Source organism: Chionomys nivalis, chromosome 4 (genome assembly GCF_950005125.1).
Source record: "Chionomys nivalis chromosome 4, mChiNiv1.1, whole genome shotgun sequence".
NCBI lineage: Eukaryota > Metazoa > Chordata > Mammalia > Rodentia > Cricetidae > Chionomys > Chionomys nivalis.
Genome location: NC_080089.1, coordinates 95,937,645 through 95,961,281, shown reverse-complemented (window position 1 = coordinate 95,961,281; position 23,637 = coordinate 95,937,645). Strand labels below are relative to the sequence as shown.

The window sequence follows — 23,637 nt, the reverse complement described above, 5'->3', positions numbered from 1 at the left end:
GAGTCAGGAAGGTATATCATGGGGTTTAGGGTGTGGTCGGGGTTTAATGAATGGATGTTATGATGGTATACCCTGGCCACAGGCCTCAGCCTGGCTCTTCTTCCAACAATCATGCTGCTGTCTGTCACTTACCAGTAATAGTTTTATAGCTTGGGTGGTGGCACACTCCTTTAATCCCAGCACTCAGGAGGCAGAGACAGGCAGATCTCTGTGAGTTGAAGCCAGCCTGGTCTACAGAGTGAGTTCTAGGACAGGCTCCAAAGCTACAAAGAAACCTTGTCTCAAAAAAAATTAATAGTTTTGCACAGTTGTTAATTTGCTAAAGATTATACAACTACCAGAGAGGCAAGATTGATAATTTTTTTTCCATGACACGGTCTTGTGTATCCCTGGCTGACTTCAGACTTGCTATGTAGCCAAGAATGACCATGAATTCCTGGTCTTTCTGTCTCTACTTTCCAAGTTCTGGGATTATGGGTGTAAACTGCTCCGTGTGGTCTATGAAGTGCTGAGGATCAAACCCAGGACTTCATGAATGCTAGGCAAACACTCTACCAACGGAATTACAACTCTAGCTCTTAGATGAATGAGTTTTAATGGAAACGCTATATAGAAAGTGAAGTGGCACATACTTTTAATACCGGAACTTGGGAGGGCAGAAGCAGATGGATCTCTGTGAGTTCAAAGCTAGCCTGGTCTGCATAGTGAGTTCCAGGACAACCAGGCTACATATTGAGAGGTCTCAAAAAGAAAAGAAAAAAGAAAGACTCAACAATAACAACAAAAAACCGAAGGAAGGCAGGATGGACACAAGCAAGCAAGCAGAGGGTGGGCAACCGGCCACCCAATCTGTTCTGACCTTTGGTCGAGCCTTGCCCTTGGGTCTAGGGCAGTCTGCTCCAGAGCAGTGTGCCTGGTTTCCGTCTCCCTTCTAAACCAAATCTGCGTGGTTAGGAAGGCAGAGGAAAAACCAGAAAACAGAAAACCATAGAGCTCAGGGGGTGAGGTGTAGCCGTGTGTGTGTGTGTCCTGCTTTTCCAGCTAGAAAGTTTAGAATCCTGAGTTTGGGAGAGTTGCCCTGCCCTGAGCCATGGTGGATGCTCAGACCCAGGCAGCTGGTTCTCCGTGTACCACTCCACAGGCCTCCACACAGGAAAATCCCATCAACCCACTTGTTGCCATGCCCAGCTCATTTCCAGGAAGTTTCCCCTTTGTTTGACCCATCCATCTGGCTACTCTTTAAAAATGGAAATTAGATTTCCTCACCCTACCTCTGGGAAGAGCCTAGTCCCCATTTCGGTCAAGAATAAAAAAATGGTCACAGTCTTTGATAATGGCCTTTAATGTTTTGAAAATAAATGAGGAAAACAAAATCCTTTTTGAATGTACCTTTCACCCTCTACCTCCCTGGGTCTGAGCCACTCCCGAGGCAGGCAGTGTGCCCTCTCTGTAGAGGACACACCCCTGGAAATTTCCCTGCGGGCTGAGGAACCCGTGTCGCTGCATGGGGTCAGTTCCACTGCTTTCGTCTTTCGGTTCTTTGCAGCCAATTCAGGCCAGGCTAGCAGTGAAGAGTCATCTGTCCCAGACTGCCACAGCCCTAGGGTTGTGTCCATGCTGGAAAGAGCCAGGGAGGTGGTCGTTGATCCGTGGCAGAGCCATTAGGAGGTATGGGGGTCATTTGTTTGTTTTGTACAATGAAAACCTTTTAAACTGATGGTCAGTATTCAAATTTATTTTTGTTTTATGTGCATTGCTGTTCTGCCTGCATGTATGTCTGTGTGAGGGTGTCAGATCCCCTGGACCTGGAGTTACAGTTTTGAGCTGTTGTGTGGGTGCTGGGAATTGAACCTGGGTCCTCTGGAAGAGCAGTCAGTGCTCTTAACCATTGAGCTCTCTTCTCCAGCCCTAATGGTCAGTATTTTAAAGTCTAGGTTTCTCTCTCACACATACACAAACAGACTTCTGGTTAGTCTAAAAAGGTAAACTCTCTGTTGGGAGGCCGAGACAGAATAGCAGGCTCCAGGCCAGCTTAGGCTATTCAGTGAGATGCTGTCTCAAAGACGAACCGAAAGAAAACATCTGCCCTGCTGTAGGCATTCCCTAGCTGCAGCTGCCAGCTGTGTCAGCCCCCTGCTCCATGCTACCAGAGGAACCCGATAGAAGGGGTGGCACAAAGGGGCATGCTCCTTAAGAGAGGCAGTATGGCCACGGGGTCACGTAAGAGCTTTGCGGTCCAACCTCAGCTAGACATGCACAAAGCCATAGAACCCTGTCTTTAAGGATTCTAGGGGTCAGTGGATAATGGCTGCCATTTGGAGTCTGCCTGAAATTCCATAGACTGAAGCAAGGGGCTCCATAGGGCTCAGAGAACGAGGCCTTTCTGAGCTCAGCTCAGAGGGCCTGTGAAGACAGAGGCAGCTCCTCAAAGAGAGTTTTGGAGGGAGTTCAGTTGGAAGACCCTTACTGGAAGGCTACCTGTGGGCACCAGCACCCTGTGGTCTGGACACCCTGCTAGGAATTAGTGAGAGCAGAGATTGTATGGGAGAAGGTGTGCTGAACAGCAGAGGGAAAGTCTAGAAGGCTCTGTCTCTTCAGAAAGTAAAGATTCCCATGCACGATTTTCCAGGATGGTCTTTGTGCTCCAGGACAGCTTAGGAGTAGCAGTGCTGAAGAATTGGAGGACCTTGCTGGAGAAGGGAGCCCAGGCTGGGAGCAGACTGCAGCCACTGAGTGGGCAGGCCACATGCAGCAGAGGTCAGGGACCTTGGTTTTGAATTTGAGGTAAATGAATGGAGGAGGAAAGCAGAAGAGTTAGTTTAGAGTGGAAAGGTGGTAAAGGGGCCTGAGTGGACGGGGAGAGGTGCTAATTCAACCTGTGGGTCGTGACCCCTTTGGGCCATCAGAAAACACAGGCACTTGCATCCCGATTCATAACAGTAGCAAAATTACAGTTATGAAGTAGTAACAAAAATAACTATGGTTGGGGGTCAGCACAACACGTGGAACCATGTTAAGGAGTCATGGCTTTAGGAAGGTCGAGGACCGCTGGGCTAGCTGAATCTAGCCTGTGCAGGGCTGAGTTGCACAGAGTTGTGGAGTAGCAGTGAGGAGGTGGAAGGACCCATGAGAAGATTCAGCCGAGGGAGAGCAGCAAGTGAGCAGGATTGGAAAGCAGGTGGGGAAGGCCTTCAGTGTGGGGAACCCTCCCCGTGGAGTGACCACTAGGGTGACCTTCCCAGTCGTGCTCGGATTCCCAGGGTAGGCTGAAGAAGTCCTGTCTCTGCGTGGCAGGTGACACTGCCCCAGCACTAGGAAAATATTAATTGGTACTCCCTACCCCCAGGGACCGAGAACAAGGATTTACAAAGCAAACCACACCTACCTCTCCTCTCAGCTGGAGCCCCGCCCTCACAGAAATCCTAAGGTTCCTCACCTGTGGACTAAGGTCTTCCTTTTCCTCCTGTCCTTGATGAGGTACTGGGGACCCAGGAGAGCTGAGCTGGGGCTCCAGAGGCCAGGTGAGACCCATAGCCTAAGGGCTGCATGGATTCTGAGACACTGAGACCCCTGTCAACCCCTCAGCTCTAGGAAGTGAGACAAACTTGTAGTCTTACATCTTGCCAGGACTTGGAGGCCAAACCTCAGCCACTCTCTTTACTAACGTGGACCATTGGGCAAATGGTTTGGCATCTCTGACTCTGTTTCCCCTTTGGTAAAAGTGGAGTAGCAGCTCTCCCTTGGTTTCTGTCACCGGACCTCTCCTGGGTTACCTCCCCTCCCCTCGTTCTGGACTCTTAATCTTGCCCTAACCCTGCCCCTCTCCTCCAAGCATCTACTACTTTGAGTTTGTGTTGGGCGAGCTGTCCAGCCTCACGCAGACTCTGCTGGGATTTGCCTACTGTGTAATCTCCCTGTGACCATCACTGTGATTGGAGGGCCTGGGTCACTGGGCAGCCATGCAGCAAGCCTAACTGCATGACCATGCTGGCCTGCATGTAGAGAGGATCTGTGGGCCTCCAGCACGTGCAGGCTCGCCACACCCTCACCTGCCTAGCCCTGCAGCCCTGGCCGCTGGTTCCCTTATCAGTGGATGTTTCTTGAGCAGCCACTGTATGCTGTTGCACCAATGCTGGGTGTGAAGGTGCAAAGATGAAGATCCCTGGTTTGTCTCCTACCCTTACTCTCCCACCTCATCCCTTCCACTTTCTACACGCAGCCATATCTCACAGCTTATGTTCCTCGCTGTGCCCTTGGTTTCATACTCCTGAGCACCACAGCTTTGCAGCTTCTGTTGTTTGCCTGGGACATGCTTGTCTTCATTGTATACCTGGCTAATAACTGTGTGGTTTAAAAGACTCTGTTCTGGCATTGCCTTTACCAGGAAGGCTTCCCTAGACCCCCCTGCCTGACTAAAATGCCCCTATTCCCAGACTCTTACTGTTATGTTGTGGAATATTTAAGATGTTCATTTATGCTGTGGAATTTTTGTTTAATGATGCAAAGATGTGTTGCATTCTTTTATGTTGCTTTTGTTTAACACTCTGAAGTTGTATTACTTTGCTTGCCTAAAACACCTGCTTGGTCTAATAAAGGGCTGAATAACCAATAGCAAGGCAGGAGAAAGGATAGGTGGGGCTGGCATGCAGATAGAATAAATAGGAAGAGAGAAGAGAGGAGCAAGAAATAGAAGAAGAGGAGAAAGTGAGGGACCAGCCACACAGCCAGACACCAAATAAGAAGGGAAAAAAAGATATATAGAAATAGAGAAAGGTAAAAGCCCAGAGGCAAAAGGTAGATGGGATAATTTAAATTAAGAAAAGCTGGCTAGAAGTAAGCCATGCTAAGGCTTGACATTCATAAGTAAGAATAAATTTCCATGTGATTATTTGGGAGCTGGGTGGTGGACCCCCAAAGAACAAAGAGTAAAAAAGGAAAAAAAAAACACACGCAACAACATCTTACATTATAGCATCAGTGCACAGACTGTGAGCTGATGTGAATCCTAAGAGGTTGTCTGTACTGGTTCCTCACCCAGTCCACTCTTCTCTGGACTCAGGTATAATTTGGCCATTTATTATGTCCTATGGTTTGTCTGTAGTCGGAAGTTTCTGTCCCGCCTAGTCCCACAGCCATTTATTCCCAAAGAAACACACAGAGGCTTATATTAATTATAAACTGTTTGGCCTATTGCTCATGCTTATTATTAACTATCTCTTACAACTTAACCCATAATTCTTATCTATGGTTAGCCATGTGGCTTGGTACCTTTTCTCAGTAAGGCATCCTCATCTTGCTTCCTCTGTATCTGGCTTGTGACTCTGTCTCTGCCTTTCCTCTTCCCAGAATTCTCCTCATCTGGTCACCCTGTCTATACTTCCTGCCTGGCTACTGGCCAATCAATGTTTTATTAAACCAGTATGAGTGACAAATCTTTACATTGTACAAGAACATTATCCTACAGCACTTGTCAGTTTTTAATCTTCCTCATGATATACTTAATCTCCAAAGCACAAGATACCCAGAGAGGCCTTGGTATTTGGTAGAGAACACTGGTATTTAAGATCTTGAGGGAGGTACTGGTGAACGCTGAACCCATGAACAATGTGATGTCTTTGTGTGCTCTGAAGTGAGAGCAACCATTTCCAGAACTCTTGGAGACATGCGAGAGAAAGCATGGACCCTGGTCAGTCTGTGAGTGAGCACTTGGGAGCTTGCTGTCCTAGGGAACTGCTGTACAGATAGATCATGGCAGATTCTTCCAGCACAGAGTCTGCAGCGAAACCAGTCCAAAAGACTCCCATGAGAACCTTCCAGCAGTGGGGTAGTGAGTTTTATTGAGCTATCCTCTGTTGACCTGCTAGTTTGCAGACCATCCCTGGGCCCCGGAAGGGCCTGGAAGGAATAGAGGTTCTTCCTGCAGGAGGAGAGACTGGAATGGGTTTCTGAAGGATGCTGATGATGGTGATGACCTGGTGCTTACGGGGGAGTTCCTCTGTGTCAGACGCTGGGTCAAACAAGCGAACAAAATGCAGTGCCTCCAGCATCGTGAGGCCAAGCGCTGCTGCTGTTGCCACTTTTCCAGAGGGTGAGTGACTGCCCAAGGTTACAGACTTCTAATCCTATAGCGCGCCAGTTCCTTGGTCAGGAGTTCCCGGTAAGGGGCCAGCCTCAGGCCCAGCTGGAAGCAGCAACTCTGAATATAGATGGATATGAGAGTGATACAAAATGGGGCTTCAGAGTTGTCTAGATTATCCCACTTCCTCTCTGGTTCACAAGGTATTTGCCGAGATCAGATCTGTGCAGCAGGCTTTATCCCAGTCTGGAGTGGGGAAGTTGTGTGTGTGCGCGCGTGTGTGCCCATGCATGCATCTCCATAGGTCCTTGCATTTACCCTGCTATGGGCTGCCTTTGGCCAGTAATTTGACCTGATGGTATCTGACCCTGATACCACCTCCCTACACATAGCTGTGCTCTCACCAGCACACCTGCGTCTGCTCTCTCTGCCCTGGCCTGGCTTTGCACACACATGTCCATCCTCCTGCCAGCCACCGGAGGATACCCAGAGTGGTGGCTGGAGGGGCTCTGGGGTCACAGTACTCCTTTTTGCTGGGAGACCTTGGGGGAGTGATTTTAACTTCTCTGCTTCTCAGCTGTTTTTGATTTTAGATTACATTTGCCCATTAATTGGTGTAACTCTTGTGTATGTTTGTGTGCACATGCCATCGAGTATGTGCGGAGGTCAGAGGACAGCTTGTGACAGTCAGCTCTCTCTCTCTCTCTCTTTTTTTTTTTTTTTTTTTTTTTTTTTTTTTTTTTTTTTTTTTTTACCATGCAGGTCTCAGGGATTGAACTCAGGTCTTCAATCTAGGCAGTGCATGCTCTTTCCCACTGAGCCATTTCACTGGCCCTGTGTTTCTGGAGCTATAAAACTGAGTTCATCAAATCAGTACTTGAGAACTGAATGAGTTATTTGAACGGCAGAATCTCCCGACAGTTTTGACACATTGTTTGTGTTAAGTGTTGGCTGTGAACACCCTCATGGCTGTCATGACTGTAGCCAGAAGTTTCTGCACACCTCTCAGAGACTCAGCGCTAAATGGTAGATGGGTGCCCATCCCCTGTCCGGAAGGTTCTTTATACTGGTGAGTCGGACCCAAGAAACCTAAGCTCCAGGGTGAACAAGGGCACTAGGGCTCTCCTTGCTTGATTCTAGTGTGATCTTTCTGGTTCTCTTGATGGTGGAAGAGATTGGCAGAGAAGAGGAGAAAACATAAGACAATGATAGAATCATCCAAAGAAAAGAAAAACTTCATGAGGTGCTTGGGAGAGAACAAGAACAGTAGTGAGCAAGCTCTGGGATGCCAAGTTCGTTGTCTATGTATGTCAATCACCTTGTTTCTGCCTATCAGCAGCACTAGGTAGAAAAGGACTCTAAGAGGAAGGGAGGAACCCACCATCAGTCAGTGACATCTGTCGTGGCTCCGGGAAGGAGCAACACTCAGCCACACATTTGTCATATGGACTTGGGCTTAAAGTCCTCTGTGGTGAGCGCTTACATACGTAGCTGGCTGGTGGGTCAATGGTAAGGATGGAGGTCGCTGGGTGCAGAGGTGGCTGCTTAGAGGTGGGGAGCGGTCCAGGGACAGTGCTGGCTGAGTTGGCACAGATGTCATACCAAGAAGAAGGGGAAAGGCTTAGGGAGGGATGCCAAGTGCCCCAGACTCCTGGTGGGTCCTGCATTACTTGTAGGTCAGCAGCTGGGGGAAGCATCCCATTTCTGGGAATTGTGCAGAAGGGAAGGGCAGCTCCTGGAATGCAGAGCCATTTCCTCTACATGGGTTGGGCCACTACCCCCAATGTGTCCTCATCCCCCCCAGTGCTGGGCACACCCAGACATCACAGAGATGAGGTTAGCTTCCCAGGACGGACTCAGCTCCTTGTGAACGCACTCTCAGAAGAGCGCCCTTAATGATGAGCGCACCCTCCTCTCTCAGCCCAACTGCTGGGCTCAGGAGGAGTCTTTAGAATAATTACTATCAAAATAGAGAGGCGAAAGAACGGTGAGGACCAGATCTTCACTGAAGCCGGCAGCATCGTTGGGGTGCTTGTACCCTTTGCTCTGGCCTCTTAACAATCTGTAACCTCGTGTCAGGGAAGCTGCACAGAACGGACAATGCCCAGAGAGGAGAACCATAGTAGCAGATGAGGTTGTGGGATGCTGCAAATGAATCAGGGTCAGGGGCCGTAAGGCGTGGCAGATCCACTAAGGAACGACAGCTGTTACCACTCTAGGCACCACTGGTTTCAACCAGGACTATATGATATTGCTTTAAGAGTTGTGCTAGGTGAGGTCGGTGGGTGGCCAGGGACCTCTCCTTGGACCCCTTGACAGTGTCTGCTGCCAGCACCCTTTCTTTCACATGACCTCTTGGAACAGTAGATAGTAGTTTGGGCTGTTATTCTGGGGGAAAAAAACTCTCTGGACTCTGTAGGATCTGGGAAGAGGGAAGCAGACTGATGTCCCAAGTGTCCTCCATCACCCCTTTGTGGAGCACAGAGTCCCTCAAGTCAGGTTCATGCACGGGCAAGGAATTGAACTAGGACACTGAGACCTAGTATGTTGGAAAAAAAACTCAGGGTCAGTTAATTCCCCTGTCATTGCTCAGGCATCTTCCATGTTATTTCCACTGGGCTCTTGTTCTTTATTTTTACACTGGGGAGATGGAGGGTCTAAAAGATTAAGAAGCCTCATCATGGGACTCCATCGCCTGCCTGGCTGAAGAATCAGGACTGCTACTGACCCCCTCGGCTGCCATGCTGACAGCCGCTGAGCTTAGTGTCGTCCTGTCCCTGGATTTTCTCAGATATACCCACCACATTTGATTTATTTGCTTTAATTTTATGTGTGTGTTTTGCCTGTACTGTTGTCTTGCATGTACTGTACCACACATGTAGCAAGTGTGCCTGGGAAAACAAAAGAGGACATCAGATCTCCTGGAACTAGACAGAGTTACAGAGAGTTGTCAGCCACCATGTAGATGTGGGGGAGTGAACCTGGGTCTTCTGCTGAGCCATCTCTACAGCCCCCTGTACCCATCATATTTTGAAACTTACTGATTGACAAGGTTATGCTAGGCTTAGCACCCAAATACCTGCTTCTTCTTGCAGAAGAAGGGGCATTGTGTCCCTCTTTGGCACAAGAGCAGGCAGAGAGGGTAGAAGGGCTAAGGGGGGGCAGGACAAAAAGACCCCTGCAGACCTGGGAGGTCATGGCGAGGTATGGCTGTCACCCTCATGGTGCTTGTAATCTGCTTGGGGAGGTGGTTCTGGAATTCAGGAAATAATTTCATGTTATGGAAAAAGAGGGGTAGAGAGGGAAAAAAACCAAACAAAGAAAAAGCTTACTTCTCAACTTAAAGATGCCTGATGTTTTTTATATAAAATCATTTAAAAAAACAAAACAAAATAAAACAGCATTGCCTTTTAGGAGGAAGTTTCCAGAGCAAGTAATGGGTTAGACTGCTGGTGTTGCCTGTGGGCTGGGCGGGGTTCTGGGGGGTGGAGGGAACAGTAGTTACCATGGAAACCAGCTCAGCTGCCTTCCCTGCCAAATGGCTGCTGTTCCAAAAGTTGGTTCCTATGTGGAGGGAGCTGGAACCTCAGAGCCTTTCCCATGGAAACAATGCCCCAAAGGATGGGCGACCTTCCCACATAGGCCTGCAGCATCTGGCTGTGATGGAGATGAGGTGGCAGGGAGTCTTCAAATGAGGGAAGAGGCCATGGCTGGGGGTCACATGGCTGAGATGGGTATGCTTTTGCTTCTGGGAACATAGTAAAAAGGCGAGAGAGGAAATATCTGGGTGCCTTTTCTGAGCTTATCATATTTAATGCCGTTTTATTTCATGCTTAGAGAAGATACCGAGGCTACCCAAGGTTATACAACTGGTCAGTGGACAGAAACACAACAGAAAATGAATGGCAAATGTGACAGGAATCCATGCTTGTCTTAAGCTACCTTCCTACCTTCAAGGGGCCACCTATTATCCCCCAAAGTGAAGAACAAACATTCAACAATAACTTAAAAAAAAAAGCACTAACTTTTACTAGAAGAAGGATATAAATATAAGTAGTTTGCTATATGGCTATGTGGCAACAGTGATTTTGCCCTGTGGTGACATTTTAGCTTAGCCTTTGAGTGGCATTTAAGAATCTTTCCTTGTGCCATACAGGACCATCTTACTTTGTAGTAGTGTGGCATATGCCCTGTTATCTTCAAGACAAAGACATTTGATCCATTTTCCCCCTGGGTGAAAAACATGCCCCTCAGGAGAAGACAGGCAGTCAAAACCACTTCTGTATGGGGGCTCTTTGGATCCAGTTTGTTCTGGTTCACATTTATTCCAAAAGAGTCCTATCTGTGGGGTTCATCTCACCCCTTGGACACAGTCCCAATGCCTGGCTGAGAGGGTTTCCATGAGTCCTGTGTGTACTGAGACCAGCTCCGTGGTTGCCGGGTTGTATAACATTTTTGGGAATGCCAGTGCTTAAACCCTGGTACATTCAGCCTGTTCCATGCTAGGCTTTGTGAGGACAGAGGGCAACAAAGGCATCCCATGCCCTGGGGTGCATGGGTATAGAAGATTCCAAGTGTGATGGTGGTCTCTGCATGTGGACTATGGGGCTCAAAGCACAAGGTGGAGGCTGTGTCTCCCCTGAGAAGTGATTCCTGGCCCTGGACTGGCCCGCTCTGCACACCGCCATTCTGTGAACAGTGGACATTCCGTGACGGTAGGGCACACCGGGAGAGCAAAGGCTAGCTGCGGGGAGTAGAGTACCGCTGCTGCACAGGTGGCTAGGGCGGTTACTGTAGGCTACTGATGAGAGGTTGTCATTAAATGCTCAGTGTAGAAGTTTGAACTTGACTCATCAGCTGCGGACGGATGAAGAGGGTTTTTAGCCTGATACAGCGTGAGCCTCTTTCACTGAGTCCTAGGAAGAAGCAAAGTCCCAGAGAAAGGGAACCCTGGCCTGATGCGGTTCCCAGTGGCCTGGAGCTCTTCAACGTCTGAGGTCGGTCAGAGCTCTATAAAAAGAAGGGAGACCTCCACTGACCACTTCCTGCCAGCTGCCTCAGCAAGGGGAAGCTGTTTATACCAAGTCGGCAGGTGATTCTGCCCTGGGTGGTCTGAACTCTGACTCAAAGGGCAAGTTTGGGTCCTCTGTTGCTAGTGTGTGTTTTACCTTGTGGTCTTTTGAAGAACACAATCAACAGAAATGGTTTATTTCCTCGCCCTTTCCCATCTGCCTGCTCCTGCTCTTACAGGGTTTCCAGGGGATAGTAGAAAAGTCTCTTACCAGCAAGCACCTGAGCTCTGGCCCAGTGTCATTGGCCACTGGGGAGAGGGAGGACAGAGGCACCAGGCTCCACTAACCTGAGAAGCAGAGAAGAGGGTGTCTGTCCTTCCTGCCTGCCCCCATTCCTGAAGTCCTGTGGTCTTGTGGTTCACTCTCCTGTGCCCCCCTGTATGTGGTGGCTTAGGCGACTGAAGCTGTAGTTCATCTGCATTGTTGGTTCTGGTGCTGGAGCCACATACAGCTCCACCCCAAAGAGCTTAAATGAAAACAGACAATATTTTCAGGGAGCCTTCACATTTTATTTTGTGAGGGAGATTTTAACACTCTCAAATTGTTACACTATACAAGTCTATTACAGTCATCCCTTGGTATGGGCGGGTGGGGGGCATACAGGGTTTCAAGACCCTGACAGATACCCAGATTTGTAGATTCTCAAGTCTCTCACATAAAATGCCATAGCACCTCCCCATACACTTTAAATCACCTCTGCATTATACACACCCTATACGATAGATATACTTCATAAATAGCGATATCATACTGCTTAAGGAATAATAGTAAGAAAAAATAGCCCATACATATCAGGAGAAAAAATTAGAGTCAGGGTCTCATGTACCTTAAGCTAGCCTCCAGTTTACTACATAGCTAAGGATGACCTTGAACTTCTGATCTTCCTGCTCCCACCTCCCCAGTGCTGGAATTACAGGCATGTTCACGGCCTCCAGCTTCTGGGGGCCAGAGGGTTAGTGCAGCTACGCAGGCACTCGACCAACCAAGCTTCAGAGCCAGCCCCAAATGATTTTTTCACATGCAAAAATGTTTTATTAATATAGCATACATAAATTATAAAAGAATGATAAGATTTAATATCTGTATTGTGATCCAGCATCTGGGGCTGAGAGAAGAGTACAGCAGATTATATTCCCAGTGCAGGTCTCAAGGCTGAGCGGGGAGGTCAGGGGCAGCAGCTTCTCAAGGCCTCGTCTCGTTGATGTCAGCATCAGCCAGGCCTGCCCAGTGGTCTAGAGGACTGGAGGGGATGCGCCTTTCCCTTCCAGACAGGTGTGGTCAGAAGCCAGAGAGGAGCTTTGTTCCCTGCTGATCTTTTCACAGTGAAGGACGGCTGCTTTTGGCTGGGGGGCCGTCAGTCTTCCCAGGCCGCTCTCAAGTTGCCATCGATAGAGCCTGCCAGCTTCAGGAGAAGCTGGTGAGACACTAACTGTGTTAAAACCTGTCATCTTTCCACCTAAGGCCTTCAGCCCATCCTTAGGAGCTACACGGGCACCTGATTCTCCATTGCCCTTACCAACAAAGATCTGGGTGACTGGTTTAGATCGCCAAGACACCCCCCCCAAATTTTCAATTATTATTTTTATTTCTTTATTGATTTTTATTGAGCTCTACATTTTTCTCTGCTCTCCTCCCCTTCAACCCTCCCCCAAGGTTTCTAGATGCTTCTGATTTACTCAGGAGATCTTGTCTTTTTCTACTTCCCATGTGGATTAGATCTATGTACGTCTTTCTTAGGGTCCTCATTGTTGTCTAAGTTCTCTGAGATTGTGATTCGCGGGCTGGTTTTCTTTGCTTTATGTTTAAAAACCACCTATGAGTGAGTACATGTGATAATTGTCTTTCTGTGTCTGGGTTACCTCACTCAAAATGATGTTTTCTAGCTCCATCTATTTTCCTGTAAAATTCAAGCTTTCATTATTTTTTTCTGCTGTTTAGTACTCCATTGTGTAAATGTACCATATTTTCCTTATCTATTCTTTGGTCAAGGGGCATTTAGGTTGTTTCCAGGTTCTGGCTATGACAAACAATGTTGCTATGGACATAGTTGAGCACATGTCCTTGTGACACAATTGAGCATTCTTTGGATATATACCCAAAAGTGGTATTACTGGGTGTTGAGGAAGGTTGTTTCCTAATTTTCTGAGAAATCACCGCACTGACATCCAAAGGGGCTGTACCAGCTTGCATTCTCTCCAGCAATGCAGAAGGGTTCCCTTTACCCCACAACCTCTCCAGCATAAGTTGTCATCAGTGTTTTTGATCTTGGCCATTCTTACAGGTGTAAGATGGAATCTCAGAGTTGTTTTGATTTGCATTTTCTGATGACTAAGAATGTTGAACATTTCCTTAAGTGTCTTTTAGCCATTTTAGATTCCTCTGTTGAGAGTTCTCTGTTTAGGTCTGTATTCCATTTTTTATTGGATTATTTGTTTTTTGATAACCAATTTCTTGAGTTCTTTGTATATTTTGGAGATCAGACCTCTGTCTGATTTGGGGTTGGGGAAGATTTTTTTCCCATTCTGTAGGCTATCGTTTTGTCTTGTTGACCGTGTCCTTTGCTTTACAGAAGCTTTTCAGTTTCAGGAGGTCCCATTTATTAATTGTGTCTCTCAGAGTCTGTGCTGCTTGGGTTATATTTAAGAAGTGATCTCCTGTGCCAGTGCATTCAAGTGTACTTCCCACTTTCTCTTCTATGAGGCTCAGTGTGGCTGGTTTTATGTTGAGGTCTTTGATCCATTTGGACTTGAGTTTTGTGTATGGTGTTAGATATGGGTCTATTTTCATTTTTCTACATGTTGATATTCAGTTATTCCAGCACCATTCGTTAAATATTCTTTCTTTTTTCCATTTGATTTTGTTGCTTCTTTGTCAAATATCAGATGTTTGAAGGTGTGTGGATTAATATCTGGGTCTTTGATTTGGTTCCATTGGTCCTCCTGTCTGTTTTTATGCCAATACCACGCTATTTTCAGTACTATAGCTCTGTAGTAGAGTTTGAAGTCAGGGATTGTGATGCCTCCAGAAGTTCTTTTATTGTACAGGATTGTTTTGGTGATCCTGGGTTTTTTGCTTTTCCATATGAAGTTGAGTACCGTGCTTTCAAGGTCTGTGAAAAATTTTGCTGGGATTTTGATGGCATTGCATTTGAATCTGAAGATTGCTTTTGGTAAGATTGCTAAATTTTCAATAATTTACAACTCACACTTGATTTGAATCTGTAAATATGAAATTCATGGCTAAGGATGTTGACTGTATACATGAGCAGATGTGTGTGTGTGTGTGAGAGAGAGAGAGACAGAGAGACACACAGAGAGACACACGCAGAGAGAGATGGGAAACAGACATAGGAAATCAAAGAGCCCTGCAGTTTGATTTTGGGATAGCCACCTTCCAAACCTTGCTGTTTTGGGATCTACCTCTGGGCCAGGATAGTCATGGATGCATGCCTCACTGCAATAGTGGCCCTATATCTTTGCTGTTCAGAGGTCTGGTGGTTTTCCCTATATAGTACAAATCTTTTTCTAGGTTTGTTAAGCATCCTGTTTTGGTTTTGTTTCTATGTATGTATGTATGTATGTATGTATGCATGCATGCGCAAGAAGGTTTTGCTATATATCCCACATTTGCTTGAACTTGTGACCCTACTGCCTTAGCCTCCCCAGTTTGGGGATTACAGGTGTATATCCCTGTACCCAGCTAGTTAACTGGTTGCTATGTGTATCTGTTTTTCCCCCTTTTTCCCCCAACATTTGAATTATTCACACCTCCATCTCCCCATTCCTAACATTTTTGTGATGCTCCCCATTAGACTTTTTCCTTGCAATAAAGTCTCACCTGACAGAGTGTTAAAGAGGGTGTGCCCCCTTTTTTAATTTTGATCCATTTCTGAAAGCCTGTTTTCAGCCCAGCTTTGACAGATTTATATTCTTCCTGCCTGCAGAAAAGCTTGTACTTCCCCCACACTTTGGGGGAGTCCGAAATGTCAACATCAGGTTTCAGTGACTGGGGAGGCTCCAGCAACAGCGCTGGCCTTCAGCCACATGCAAATCAACATGGCCACACAGCCCACATTTTTGTTAACACCCTTTGTGTCGCAGCCTAGCGTCGAAGATCTTGTAGAGTCGAAAATAATTATAAATACCTCTCAAGCTGGCTGCTAGTCTTGGTATAGAAAAAAACTATGCTTTGGGGTGGGTATGGGAGGGACACAGCGGTAGCGGCAGGAACCCCAGGCCCTTGTCCTCTGGGTTATGCTATCCCCCACCTTCTTTACCAGCTCCCTCTTGAGCCTCTCTCTTCCCCAGAGTAGCACTGGGGTGTTTTCATCTGTACAGAGATAACAGCAAGCGTCTACTCCCCCAGGATTGGTTTTTATGCTGCTTGGGAGTGGCCTGTGAGCCCTGTGGCTTGCTTTTCCTTGCCAGGATCTTCAGTGGGCTGCTTTTGTCCCTGTTAGCAGTCCTAATTGTTCTTTTCAGAATATTTTTATGCAATGCATTTTTGATCATATTCACGCCTCTCCTAGTTCCTCCCACATTTACCTTCTCTACTCTCACCTCCCTACCCACCCAACTTTGAGCATCTCCTCCTTTTCTTCTGTCTAGTCCAGTTTGTGTTACGCAGCTACTTTCGGGCATGTGTGGCTAACTAACTAGAAAGCTGACCCTCCTCCTTGCAGCCAGTGGCCAGTGGCGACTCGCTAGTGGTGGAATTTGGTGCCCACCACCTCCTGCCTCCACACTGGGCTTTGGCCTGGCCTGAGCTTGTGCCCATCTTGTGCATGATGTCACAATTGCTGGGAGTTCATGTGTGTAACTGTTGTGTCTGGAAAATCTATTCCTTGGAGCCAGCCACTACCTCTGGCCCTTACAAAGTGTCCTTCCTTCACCGGTGTGTGACATTGACTGCCAGGCCACAGCTGGCTGCTGACGGATAGCACTCCTCTGGGTTCCTTCCTGGCTTTCTGAGTGCACCTTCCATGACCCCCATTTGCCTCTCTTTCTGGGCACTCTGTGACAGCATTTCCCAAGGTCACTCTGCTCTCTTTCACCTCGTCACAATCAGTCTTAGCCTGGGAAGGTCCTATCATTCTTCAGAACCCTGGACCCCCATTTCCAGCTCTATCCTCTGCCTTCATGGGGGAGCTTCTCAGCCCCCACAGGTCTTTGCTGGGGAAGGCCGGCTTGTGCTTCCTAGAATGTGAAGCAGCTTCCCTGCCTCTGCACCCTTGGTGATACCCAGAAACATCCCAGCATCACAGAGATCCTGGTAGGGGAGAGAACCGCTCCTGCTGAGAACCACTATAACACCCGCTCCTTCCCTCCCTTTGTGCCAGCTTAAATGGATGGACAGATTCCCTTTAATGCTGGCATGACTTCAGCATGATAAAGTACAAGAAGATGGAAGGACAGGATGGCAGATTTGAGTTGGAAAGGGCCTCCCTGAGCACAGGCGTGCTGAATTCGCACAGCCTCTTTGTCCTCCGGGCTCAACAGCCTCAGGTCTTTCTCAGCAGGGCATTCAGATCGATAATATTGGAATTGTTCTAATTGATAGATGGTAATGTGAAAGGTGTGTGTCTTCTATCCCTGCTTGGCCCAAAGCCCCCCTGCTTATGTGTGCAGCTCTGGGGCAGAGGCTAGTTGTAGAGGAACTCTCTCCACACAGCTTTTAGCTGAGCTCAGTGAAGGCCACTGGGCTGGTGGGAATCAGACCGGACCTGACATGTAGTTGCTGTCGAGGGAATGGTGGCGAACAGGTCATTGGGACGGCGATTGTCTTTGGGTGGTGGGACAGTGCATGACATGCTCACATTGTTTTGCCTTGTTTCACTTTCTAATCGACCTTTGGGAGTTTTTGTTCCCATGAATATTTCTCTCAAATTCAGGAAAGAAAGCCCATGAATATTTTTCCCTAGTTCAAAAGAATGAATCCCCTCCCTCATCCCGTGTGTCTTTCTTCCCTAGGTGTGGCTACCAGAAGCATGGCCACCAGCGCTGTACCCAGTGACAACCTCCCCACGTATAAACTAGTAGTGGTGGGAGATGGAGGTGTGGGCAAGAGCGCCCTCACCATCCAGTTTTTCCAGAAGATCTTTGTGCCTGACTACGACCCCACCATTGAAGACTCGTACCTGAAGCATACAGAGATTGACAATCAGTGGGCCATTTTGGATGGTGAGACCTGATGTCAGCCTTGCATGGGGCGGGTTACCATGGGGAGAATCAGGGAAATGTGATAGGCTCAAGTGGGGCAACATGGTTTCCTGCTTGCTGATATTATGGGATGGTTGCTGTAAGGCAGTACGCAGCATCCAGGGGGAATTCTAGATAGAGATCTGGTCCTGGTAGAGTGCTCAAAGACCTTAGTGGTAACGAAAGCAGACCGTGAAAGAAGAGGCCGGGGAGAATCCTGCCAGCTCAGAAATGCTGTATGGGAGTTGCTTCTTTAAGCAGAAGCTCTGATGAGCAGATACAGAAGTTTTAAGCTAATAAAAGTGGGAAACCAGAAGCTTTCTCTTTTTAGATTTATTAAGGAAAAACTGAGAAAGGTCTCCCAAGAATAGGAGGCTCTCATAATACCTGAAAACTCATTTCTTACTAACCAGAATGTACGTAGGAAGTGCCCCTTTGTTGGGAGAGCTTGCATCTGGCATTGTATTTCTACTCTGTTCAAAATTAGGGTTTCTCAAAGTGTGGTGGTCAAGGAGCTTCCTAGAGATGTGAATCCAGACCCATTCTCATTCCAAAACTCCAAGGGTGGAGGGCAATGACTTGGTTTTAGCACACTCTGTAGGGATTGCTGAGGCTGGGGACCCCCGTGCTAGATTCCCATTGGCCATGATTCTCTACTGCCCAAGTCTCTTCCTGAGCAAAGCCCATTTATCACAGGGCGCTGGTCTAGGAGGAGAGCTTGGAAAGCTGCTGACTTACAAGTTTCTTTCAGATAAATGCAAATATTTTTTCAGTCTGTGTCTTGTTTTCCATCCTCCCAACAGTTCCTTTCAAAGAGCAGACGTTTCTGTTTTGATGACGTCTAGTTTGCTCGTTCTTTCACAGAGTGTACTTTCGGTATTTTGTCTAAGAAATCTTTGCCTAACCCAAGGTCACGGCTGTGTTTCTCATGGTTTCTCCTGGAAGTTGAATTGTTTGGGTTTTTCATTTACGTTTTGTTCCATTCTGTACACTTTGCGTGTGGCACGGGGGTGGAACAGATCTTCCAGGGTTCCTGTTGAAGAGATTCTTCCTTCCAGCTCCCAGCTAACTTTGTCCCAATAGTAAGAACCAGTTCCCTGTGTAAGCTGTCTTTGGTCTGGATGTCTGACTTTAGACAAATCGCCACTGCCTTAACAGTTATAGCTCTATGATAACTTAGCAATTAAAGCCATGTGAATGAATATATGAATTATAGACTCAGTGATAATTTCTGATTTTGTTTGGGATAGTGTTGAATTTGTGTACAACCTGAAGGAATTTTTGTAGTGTTTGGTACTGAACCTTCCTTCACACATGCTAGGCAAGTGACATCGCCCTGAACCACGTCCTCAGTTCTGAGAACAGATGTCTTAGTTGACAATGCTGAGTCTTTTAACCTGTGAACACTGTCCCTCTCCATTTATTTAGGTCTTCCTTGATCTCTCAATTGTTTTGTGCTTCTGAATACATAGGTCTTTTATGTACATTTTGTTAGGTTTATACTTACATCTGCATTGATGCTATGATAAATGTTTTAAATTTCAGCTTCAATTGTTTGCTGCTAGAATATATCAGTATAGACTACTTCTAATATTTTTGGGTTTGTTTTGTTTTTGAGACAGGGTTTCTCTGTGTAGCCTTGGTTGTCATGGATCTCTCTTTGTAGATCAGGCTAGTGTCAAACACAATGCGCCTGCCTCTGCCTCCCAAGTGCTGGGATTTAAAGGCGTGCACCACCACCGCCTGGCTATGATTTCTAATTTTTAAAATTAGTTTAACATAAACTATGAAGTAATGGGTTTCATCATGGCACTTTACACATATATGTCATTATATTTTACTCAAACCCATTTTCCCCCTCACTGCCTTCCCTGTGCCTCCTGATCCTCCAGTATAATTGATTTTTATATATTAATCATATAACCTTCTGGTTATTAGCGTTAGTGGCTCTTTGTGAGATTCCTTTCTGCATGGATGATCATGGTGGTAAAGGCAGTTTTATCTTTTCCTTTCCAATCAATGTTTTTTATTTCTTTTTCTTCCCTTATTTCAGTAGCTAAAGCCTCCAGTACTGTGCTGAGCGGCACAATAAAAACAGAATCTGCGCCTTGGTCCTAGGGGTGTTCAGTCTTTTGGCATCGGTCTGATGTTAGACTGTAGATTTATTTGGTGGAGATGCCCTTTGTCAGGTCAAGCAGGCTCCCTTCCCTGGTTTGCAGCCGGTTTCAATCAGGAACGGATGTCGGGTGTTGTCAAATGCCTTCTCTGGCTGAGATAATCACATGGCTTTTCTTTGTTAGTTTGCTAATGTGGTAAATTATGTTGAGGTTTTCCCTCAATTTTTAAAAACATTTTAATTCCTTTACTTAGTGTGGGTCTTGGGGGAGATTGGGGTGTGTGCTGCAGCCTGTATGTGGAGGTCAGAGCACAACTTGGGGGGACCCATTCTTTGCTTCAGCCATGTGGGTCCTGGAAGTTGAGCTCATGTTGTCAGGCTTGGTAGCAGGTACCACACAGAGCCTTTGCTGGCCTTTCCCTAATGTGTAACTAATTTTTCATCCCTGAAATAAACAGCACGTGGTTCTGATGAATTGCCCTTTCATATGCATTGGCTTCAGTTGGAAAGAATTTGATACAGAAATGTTTTACTTGTATTCTTGAGGGATATTAGACCATTTTTAATTATAATTTATTTATCTAACTTTAGTATGAAAGTAATGATGGCCTTCTAGAACAAGTCGGAAATTAACCCTTCTTTTTCAATTCTCTAGGAAAGTTTCAGTAAGCCTCTTAATTTCTTTTGTACACATTCAGTGGAATTCACCAACAAGACCATCTGGACTGCAAGCTTTATGGAGAAGCTTCTAAACTGTCAGCTAAATTCCCTCAACAGACATAGGGTCATTAAGTCACCTCTAGTCTTCAGTGAACTCGGGTAGTAGGTGACTTTTAAAAAATTGTTTCGTTTATCAGAATTGACAAATTTATTGCCATAAGGGTGTTTGTAATATTCTTTTATAACCTTTACAACTTGTAAATTCTACAGTAATGTCATCTTTCATTCCCGATATTAGTAACTTGTACCTTTTTCTTTCTCCTTTTCTTGATCAGGCAGGGTTGGGTTTCATAAGTATTGATTTTCTCAAAGAGCCAGCACTTACACCCATTGATTATTCTCGTTTAGTTCCGTTGATTTTTCACTCAGAACTATTCTTTCTCCTTTACTTACTTTAGATGTAAGTTTCTCTTGTTCTCATGTCCTTGGAAAGGGATGTCTTGCTGTTCTGCCCAGGCTAGTCGCCTTCTCCTGGGCTCAGTGATCCTTCCACCTTTGCCTCCCAAGTACCTGAGCTTCAGCGACACACACCATGCTCCACTTTGTTAGAACTGCCTGAAATGCAAGCGGATGCTGTTGCTTCAAGTCATTTTTTCTTTCTTGAATATTCATTTAGTGCTATAAAATTCTCTGAATTACTCCTGTAGCTGTGCCCCACCAATTGTAACATCATATGTTTCCCTCCCTCCCTCCCTTCCTCCCTCCCTCCCTCTCTCCCTCCCTCCCTCCTTTCCTTCCTTTTCTCCAAGACAGGGTCTCACTATTTAACTTTCTCTGGAACTCACTCTGTAAACCAAACTGGCTTTCAACTCACAGAGATCTGCCTACCTCTGCCTTCCAAGCACTGGGTGGGTTAAAGACATGAGCCACTACACCTGGCTTATGTTTTAATTTCTAATCATATCAAATTCTAATTTCCCTTTAGATTTCTTCTCTGACCCATAGGATATTTAGAAGTATCTGACTTAGTTTTTAAGAATTTTGTACTTTCCCAAAGATCTCTCTGCTCTGGATCTTTAATTCCAGTGTGTCAGGGAACATACAGTAAATTATTCGAAGTCTTTTTTGAGGCTTGTCTCAGTGCCCAGAAGATGGGCTGTGTTCATAGATGTTCTCAGAGTTTGTCTCACAGATCACAATGACTGATAATGCCCAAGTCTTCTGTATCTTCACTGGTTTTTTTGAATACTTGTTCTGTCATTTATTAAAAGCGGGGTGTTGCATGTCAGGGTGTAATTGTAAATTTCCTTATTTTCGGTTGGGGTTTTGCCTGGTGCATTTTTTTTTAACACTCTGTTGTTAAATACGTAGATGCTTGGAACCAATATATCCTCTTGACAAGTGGTCCTTCATGGGTATTTAGGACTGATAGAACCTCTTGACAACTGGCCCTCCGATCATATTAAAATGGCTTTGTCATTCCTAAGTTTCACCTCTCTTGAAACTGTCAGGACTTTGTTGGGCACCTGTATTTCGCCTATCAGCATCCCCACCCTCCCCTAAAGTGATTGATGTATGTTATGGTATGAGAAGTGCATCATACATAAAACACACCAGTCTTTGGGGGCTTGTGTGCAGCCTGAGGTTTTGAGCATTTCATTGGGTGCAGGTAGACAGACTACTTGGGAGTTTGCATGTGGTCCTTTCCCCTCCTAGGGTACAAGTAGACAGGTGAATCCCTACTCTGGAATTTGCGTGTGGTCCTCTCCCCTCCTAGAGTGACAGGTAGACAGGTGGATCCCTACTCTGGAATTTGCATGTGGTCCTCTCCCCTCCTAGCATGTTCTTTCTGCATAGATAACTCATGAAGATTTTGTCTTTTGTTTTAAGGCAGGTCTCATGTATGGCTGGCTTTGAACCCGCTGTGCAGCTGAAGTTGGACTTGAGTTTCTGATCCTCCTGCCTCTGCCTCCTGAGTTCTGGGATTATAGGTATATATGCCAGGCCTTCAGGCAAGGTAGGCAAACACTTTACCAGCTGAGCTACATTCATAGCCTATTAAATGTCACTCTATTGGCGAGATCTTCCATGACCAAGACATCTACATTAGTGTTCACACACCCGTTATTTCTGTCAGCAAATATTTTTAATAAATAAATGAATTATCAAATACTGAACAGTTTATTCGCAGTAACAGATTTGATTGGTTTGCTACATTATTTTCTTTTTTTTCTTTTTCTTTTTTTTTTTTTTTTTTTTTTTATTTTCGAGACAGGGTTTCTCCGTAGCTTTTGGTTCCTGTCCTGGAACTAGCTCTTGTAGACCAGGCTGGCCTCGAACTCACAGAGATCCGCCTGCCTCTGCCTCCGGAGTGCTGGGATTAAAGGCGTGTGCCACCACCGCCCGGCTTTTCTTTGTTTTCTTGTCTTAGCAAAGCTTATACTCATAACTATTACAATAAATTTACATTTATGCACTTCCCTTATTACATTTTATTTAGTATATGTGTGTATGCACATGAGCTTGTGTGCTTTCCTTAGCTATGACACATATGTGGAGGTCAGAGGAGAACTTGTAGGAGTTGCTTCTCTCCTTCCACTGTGTGGGTCCTAGGAACAGTGCAGGTCAATGCAGGTCGTCAGGCTTGGGGGATGAGCCCTCACCCACTGAGCCATCTCATGGACTCCTTTTTATTGTTGTTGTTGTTCGGTTGCTTTTTTTTCTGTTTTTCTTTTCCTTCCTTTCATACGAGGTCTCGCTGTATAGCTTTGGCTAGCCTAGAACTTGCTATGTAAATCAAGTTGACCTTGAACTCACAAAGATCTGCTGGTGTAACATGAGGACCTGCTTGTTGGGGTTTCTGTCCTCCTACCGGGTCCCATGGCTGTTTAGCCCCAAAGAAATCACACAGAGCTCTATATTAATGATAAACTGATTGGCCCATTAGCTCAGGCTTCTTCTTAACTCTTATAACTTATATTAGCCCATTATTCTAGTATATGTTAGCCACATGGCTCGGTACCTTTTTCAGTGGGGCAGGTCACATCTTCCATCTCCCGTGTCTGGGCAGGACTCCAGAGGAATGGACTTCCTCCTTCCCAGAATTCTCCTGTTTTCATTGCCCTGCTTCTACTTCCTGCCTGGTTGCCCTGCCTCTACTTCCTGCCTGGCTACTGGCCAATCAGCATTTATTTAAAACATAATTGACAGAATACAGAATTGTCCCACACCACTGCTGGTCCCTGTCTTCGAGGTGGGATGAAAGGTGCGTGCCATTGTACCCAGCTTGCTCTTGCTTTTCTTTTCTTTCTTTTTTTTTTTTTTTTTTTTTTTTGAGACGGGGTTTCTCTGTAGCTTTGGAGCCTATCCTGGAACTAGCTCTTGTAGATCAGACTGGCCTTGAACTCACAGAGATCCTCCTGCCTCTGCTTCCTGAGTAGTGGGATTAAAGGCATGTGCCACCACTGCCTGGCTCTTACCTTGTACTTTCTAAAATAATTGTAGGCATTATCTATT

General features: G+C 46.1%; 1 protein-coding gene across 4 annotated transcripts in view; it reads left to right on the top strand.

Moving 5' to 3' along the window:
- Positions 1-23,637, top strand: part of Mras (muscle RAS oncogene homolog) — a 53,588-nt gene that overhangs the window by 9,563 nt on the left and 20,388 nt on the right. For 2 of the 4 annotated variants that reach the window (XM_057768072.1, XM_057768074.1), the window contains exon 2: positions 17,118-17,327. In XM_057768072.1, the coding sequence (XP_057624055.1) occupies positions 17,135-17,327 (193 nt within the window). In that variant the 5' untranslated portion in view covers positions 17,118-17,134. Of the gene's footprint in view, positions 1-7,025; positions 7,146-17,117; positions 17,328-23,637 lie in introns of those variants that run through there. The other 2 variants (XM_057768075.1, XM_057768071.1) reach the window with 2 other exon arrangements.